Source organism: Rutidosis leptorrhynchoides, chromosome 3 (assembly GCF_046630445.1).
Source record: "Rutidosis leptorrhynchoides isolate AG116_Rl617_1_P2 chromosome 3, CSIRO_AGI_Rlap_v1, whole genome shotgun sequence".
In the NCBI taxonomy this organism is placed as follows: domain Eukaryota; kingdom Viridiplantae; phylum Streptophyta; class Magnoliopsida; order Asterales; family Asteraceae; genus Rutidosis; species Rutidosis leptorrhynchoides.
In genome coordinates this window covers 438,568,039-438,575,050 of record NC_092335.1, presented here as the reverse complement: position 1 = coordinate 438,575,050, position 7,012 = coordinate 438,568,039, and the positions used below count along the sequence as shown (strand labels likewise).

Sequence of the window (7,012 nt, the reverse complement as noted above, 5' to 3'; positions counted from 1 at the left end):
TTGCTTGAAGAACAAGTTTAACTTGGTGGACAAGTTTAACTCTTCCTATAAATTGTAACCCCTAGCCTCATTGTAATGTGTGCAAAATAATATAAGAAAATCTCTGGTTTGCGCCCGTGGAGTAACCTTTCTCCGCGTTTTGGAGTTGTGATATAACCACGTTAAATACCCATGTCGTTTATGCATCTTTTTATATATCGTTCTTGCTTTAGCTAAATCGTTTGTCGTTGTGGGTTTGGTGACTTGCATGAATCACCGGTTATTTATCCCAAGGGTAACTATACGTTAACTTGTACAACATGTTATATTTTTAACGTATTCATAAAAAATGTTCTCATATTCTACATGATGTTGGAATGGAAATGGATAAATATGATAGGCTGCGAGCATTGGTCATTTGGTGACTATATCGAATGGTCGGGAGGGCTCACATCGTTGGGCCCAAAAAAAAAGTTAAAATTTTTTTTAAAAAAAGACAAAATAGATGATGCCACGCTAACGTCATCATGACGTCATTCGTGAGTTACAATTCATTCCCATGCCCAATATACGTATCAGCATTAAAAAGAATTTGGAAAAAGACAAAATAGATGACGCCACGCTGACGTCATTCGTGAGTTACCGTTCATCCCCATGCCCATTATACGTATCAGCATGGCGTCATCCGTGAGTTACTGTTCATTCCCATGCCCAATATACGTATATTAATGTACAATCACGAATTTAGGATAAAAGTCTAATGGGGTCTCAAAAAAATTTTCAAAGCTAATTATATTTGAAAAATACTTTACTGATTATTTACTTCCGAAAAAGTATAAATTTTAAAAATATATGAAGTCATATAGTCAAATTTAGCGGTGTAATGTACAATTTGAATGATACATTGTATAAAAAACTTTCTCACAAGTGAAGTCATAGGACCGCAGTCCCTAAGGTGTAGAGTCGTCCCCGGTAATGTAATGTAATCTTTTTCCCTTAAACTCATAGGCATCATATGCTACGATCAAATTATATTTATATATATGAGGAATAAAAATATGAAAAAAGTAATAATGATGCTTTTCCACACCAACAAAAACAGATAATGATGAACATATTTACTTTTCGATACTTTATAAGTATGAATATATTCTCTCTCATTATCATTAGAGGATTTAGGCATATTTGCGAATTCTGATTTAATTTTAATAAAGAATCAAAATAGATGGTAAAATACAGAAATTTACCATCTGTAACATATTCATGTGTTGTTTTAGTATACCAAAAAACTTTATCAATTATAAGTAATTCTAAATCACACAACTCATACAAACTAGAAAAAAGTTACACGACTAGTTCGTGTAGTTTGTTTTAGATTACTAGTTGTATTCTTCTTTTATTTTTATAATGTAGACACACTGTGATTTGCATATGTTACACGGGTAGTCTTTTGACCAACAACCGCTAAATTATTTTCATTAAAGGATCACAATGCTCTTGGAGCTAATCGGTTAATTGTGTTCCACATCTAAAAAGTAAATTTTCAAAAGAGTTGTCTATATGGTGTTGGTGTAAGTAATGAGGAGGTTGAAGCGTTGGCGGTTAGATTGGGGTGCCTAGCGGGAAAATTCCCTTTTATTTACCTCGGTCTACCTATCGGGGCAAAGATGAAAAACATGTGTGATTGGGAACCGGTTATGAAAAAGGTGAATGCAAGACTTTCGGATTGGAAAATGCGCTGGTTGTCATTTGGTGGACGATTTACTCTCATTAAGTCGGTCCTTAATAGTCTTCCGTTGTATTACTACTCTGTCTTCCGTGCCCCGCCTTGTGTGCTTAAATTACTTGAGAGAGTGAGACGTTCTTTTTTTTGGGGTGAGGACTTATCGGGTTCAAAAATTTCGTGGGTTAAATGGGATCAAACAATTTCTTCTTACGGTCGGGGGTTAAACATTGGTTCACTTAAAGGTAAAAATCTAGCCTTCTTAGAAAAATGGTGGTGGAGGTTTAATACCGAGCCCACTTATCTATAGAATAATTCGAAGCAATTATGGAATTGACGATTGCCTACGGTCGAGTAATGGGCTTGCTCATATCCCGACTTCGGGTATCTGGTGTAATATTGTTCGTGTAGGTCACACCATTGAGGAGTTACAAATCCCCTTCATTTACCCGTCTAAAAAGAGTATTTGTGACTGCAGCTCCTCCTCATTTTGGCGTGAGCATTGGTGTGGTTCTAATAGATTTTGCAAGCTGTTTCCAAGACTTGTTCGCCTCGAAGTCAGCGCTGATGTAGCCATATCCGATCGTATTACATGAGCTGTAGATGGGTCGATTCAATCTTTCACATGGAATTGGGTCAGAAAACCGACATGGCGAACCATGTCTGAGTTTCAAAGTCTGCTGCAGCTGCAGTCCGAGTTCAAATTCAGGTCGAATGGTGCTGATTCATGGACGTGGGATCTAGCTTCGAATGGACTATTCACAGTCAAAAAACTAGCCTTGTTAATTGACAATCACATTCATGAGGTACAAGGTTGGTTCCGACATCACAAGCAACAATCAGAAAAAAATTGGTTCCCAAAAAATTCGAAGTGTTCATGTGGAAAGCGTTAAAGAAAAGGATTATCATACGGGTTAAACTTGACAAAAAAGGTATCGATCTACATAGTGTACGGTGCCCAATTTGTGACAACGATATTGAAACGGTGGAGCATATTTTAATCTTGTGTAATCACTCATTTAATGTGTGGTGTCCTGTCTTTAATTGGTGGAATCAAGGTGTTGTGCCAAATTCAAATTCGTTTGGTATTCTCCTTGGTAAACCATTGTCTCCGGCAAGTGAAATAGGCATGAATGTGTGGCGTGGAGTCGTGTGGACTTGTGCTTATTTACTTTGGAAGAACTGAAATATGAAAACTTTCCAAAACAAAAGTTGGAGTGTTCAGATTACTTTCAACGAAGTTCAAGTCAAATCATTCGAGTGAATATCGCAAAATTAGATTGGTCATCCGTATAATTTTTTCTATGAATTATGTAAAATCAATCTAGGTGCCTATATATATAATAGAGTAGTACTACGAAGTATATCTTAACCTTTGGTAAAAAGATGTTACTTATTAATATGGCAGAAGGAAATTTAAAAAATCATATGCCGTGATAAAAAGATCATATTTACACTTTAATATATATCATATGCCATGATAAAAAAAATCATGTTTACTGTTGTTGCATAAAAGTCTCGAGTTCGTATCAATCCATACAAGTTAAATATATAAGAGACAATCGACCGCCTGTTGGGCCAATCGATCGGCTATCGGCTCACTCAAGTATATAAGGGAGCTTATGTAGTCATTTGTGGCTAATGATATAAGTGAGTCTCAGAGGTTTTTCCCTCAACCCTATAACATCCTAAAACCCACCAAGTCGAATAACGACTCTAGGCATCGATCTAATCCGATCTATTTCGATCCGATTCGACTAAATCGATTCCTGAACGTCAACGATTCGCTAGAACATCGATTCGAAGATCCAAAGAGCTCCAACATTTACACTTTACAATATCAGATTACTCAAATTTATATCTGCATTTTCGAAACTAATAGGGTGGCATCTCATTTAGAGTATTCTTGACCGCGATTGTGACGTCAAAGACAATTGATTTACTTTTTGATGATGTGGCAAGGTCAAGAAGTGAAAGTTTAGGATGATTGTGACGTCAAAGGCAATTGATTTACTTTTTGATGACGTGGCAAGGTCAAGAAATGAAAGTTTCCTAAAGAAGAATGTCAAATTTAAGTGTTAAATTTTCGGTGGATAATGTGGTAAAATATTATTAGTAGTTGAGTATAAAATATATCAATTAATAATATATAAAAATTAATGATGAAATTTGGTTAGCTGAAAAATATTTGACACACCTTTTTTCCCGTCAAATTTTTTAGTGACGCCATGTTACAGGCGTCAGGAGCGTCAGAGAGGTGACACATTGAATTCCATGTCTTTTGACGGGTTTAATTGACGCGGCGATGGAAACAACCTTAGTAAATTGATTTATGTTCTCATAAGCACCCTGAAAAGCCATCATACAAATTGACCAAATAAACAAAGCAATAGTAAGATGTTTTAATAACTCTATTCAACCTGGAAGAAAACAATTTCTTATATGGAAAACCACATGAAAAAAATATGATTTAAATCTCTAGCAGCCTTAATTTTACTATCTATATCTATATATGCCTAAATGGTCCTCAAAATTCCTACCAAGACAAGAAAAAAAAATCATTCTCATACGACTATATTTTGTACCAATTTAGAAGCAACATGGTAATGGTAATATAACAACAATTTAGACCCCACATGAGTCAACAATTTTACTTTTTCTTACCTCAATATTGTGACCATAGTCTCAAGAAGTTTCCTGCTTCATTCTCAGTTTGTTTTTTTATGCCTTAAATCTCCCTATAAAAATGACCACTATCATTCTTCCTTAACCATCAAAAATCAAAAATCAAAAACTACTTTATATAACAAATACACAAATACAAAAATACACAAATACTACACATTAAAAAAAAACATCAGAAAAAAATGGCAAATTTCCCATTGATCAACATGGAGAAACTGAATGGTGCAGAGAGAGCTGCTACCATGGAGATGATTAATGATGCTTGTGAAAACTGGGGTTTCTTTGAGGTATGTTATCTTGTTAACATATGGATAATGAGAATATTATCAAATATGTATTTATTAAATTTTGTATAATATTTATGTATGTATATGTTTAGTTGGTGAACCATGGGATATCACATGAGCTACTGGATAAAGTGGAGAAAATGACAAAGGATCATTACAAGAAGTGTATGGAACAAAGATTTAAAGAAATGGTGGCAGCAAAAGCATTAGAAGGTGTGAAGGCGGAAGTTACCGATATTGATTGGGAGAGTACGTTCTTCTTGCGTCATCTTCCGACCTCAAACATCTCCGAAGTCCCTGATCTTGAGGATGAATACAGGTAAATGTGAGATTAATAATACACGTATATATGCAGTGGCGGAACCAGCGATCTTTTCCTTAGGAGGCGAAATTTTTTTTTTTTTTTTTTTTTTAAGCGTAGCAATTTTGTGGGCTAAAATATGGAGACTTTTGAGAAAAAAATCCACCGGGGTAAAATGAAATAATCCAAAAATTTTACATTACAAATTACAAATCCACATGGGATAGTTTTGCCTATATATGTATATTGAAATATATTTGACCCATTTACTTACAAATGGGTATATTTATTATCTTTATAAAAAGAGTGTCTGTAAAATGAGTGTCGACTTTGACATGAACATGTTTTGACTCTTACAAAACCCACCCACCCCGCCCATTTTACTACCTCTAATAACAACATTTGCAACAAATAACATGAAGTTTAGTGATTTATGTGTTTATTGTGATGCTGATGCAGGGAGTTAATGAAGGATTTTGCTGGTAAACTAGAGAAATTAGCAGAGGAGCTTTTGGATTTGTTGTGTGAGAATCTTGGATTGGAGAAAGGTTACTTGAAGAAAGCATTTTATGGATCAAAGGGTCCAAATTTTGGAACCAAGGTTAGCAACTACCCACCATGCCCCACCCCTGACTTGATCAAGGGTCTTAGAGCACATACCGATGCTGGCGGCATTATTTTGCTCTTCCAAGACGACAAAGTTAGCGGTCTCCAACTTCTTAAAGACGGTGAATGGATCGATGTCCCACCCATGCGTCATTCTATTGTCATCAATCTTGGTGACCAAATTGAGGTAATTAATCATCAACCACGACCTAAATTAAGTAAAATAGTCAGGGTACTATTAAAATTGTGGGGTCTAGTGACACCACTACTTAAGTAATACTAATATTAGAATAGGACACCATTAAATTTAGTGATACGACCCTATGTTTTGAAATTTCATGGTTTTCTCGACAACCTTTGAAAAAAAATACACATGTACCACAAAAATTGTACATGACTCTTTTGAATTTCGATTCTAGAATCGCCACTGAAAATAGTCGAGTTCAAAAACATCTTTAAGGATCTTAGTTGACTCGGATTTTTTTTTTGGGTAAAGAGTTGACTCAGATTATGGTTATCATATATCAATAACCCATTGACCCGCCTATTTAGCTACCTTATAACAGTTAAGAAGTGTTCAACATGAAAAACTGAGTGGTTTATTCATTAAATTGCAGGTGATTACTAATGGAAAATACAAGAGTGTGATGCACAGAGTTATTGCTCAAACTGATGGAACAAGAATGTCAATTGCATCTTTTTACAACCCGGGAAACGATGCCGTGATATATCCGGCACCACTATTATTGGAGAAGCAGCGAATAGAGAAAAAACAAACGTACCCAAAATTTGTATTCGATGATTACATGAAACTATATGCAGGCTTAAAGTTTCAGGCAAAAGAGCCAAGGTTTGAAGCCATGAAGGCAGTGGAAGATAATGTCGGCCTCGGTCCTGTTGCAACAGCTTAAAAAGGCGTCTCAAATAATAAAAAACTATATACTTTTTCATCTCTTTAAGGGATCTGAGAATCTATACAAGGTCTAGTTAGAAAAGTGTGTTTACTAGTTATTATAGCATAGACAAAAGAATGTTGTACTAGTTTTTTAATAGCTTTTTGAGATTTAAATCTTGTATTATTTATATTACCATCTCGTGTATAATTGTTTACCTGTGTAGTAAGATCGCTTGGACTCTAAACTAGAGACGGAAAACACTATAATAGGGTTAAACCGAGATATGGGTCGTTTTGGGATCGAATTGGTCAAACCTAGAGCAAAACCTAGATTAGATCGACTCCTAGACGATATATTTCGGTGGTATATGGTGTTAGGGTTCTCTGGAGAGGAAAACCTACGACTTAGGGTGAATGGGACGAGTAACTTCATCAAAGAAGTTTAAACCCGTATATATAGTGAACACAGACACACTCGGTCGAGTGTCTGTGTACACTCGGTCGACTGACTGACACAGTCGGTCGAGTGTCTATAC

At 35.5% G+C, this 7,012-nt stretch overlaps 1 protein-coding gene across 1 annotated transcript; it reads left to right on the top strand.

The window, feature by feature from the left end:
* The first annotated feature begins 4,514 nt into the window (after positions 1-4,514).
* Positions 4,515-6,670, top strand: LOC139897914 (1-aminocyclopropane-1-carboxylate oxidase 1). Its single transcript, XM_071880629.1, has 4 exons — positions 4,515-4,674; positions 4,767-4,993; positions 5,435-5,768; positions 6,199-6,670. The coding sequence occupies exons 1-4, from the start codon at positions 4,570-4,572 to the stop codon at positions 6,490-6,492; spliced, it is 960 nt and encodes a 319-aa protein (XP_071736730.1). The 5' UTR covers positions 4,515-4,569; the 3' UTR covers positions 6,493-6,670.
* The last annotated feature ends 342 nt before the right edge of the window (positions 6,671-7,012 follow it).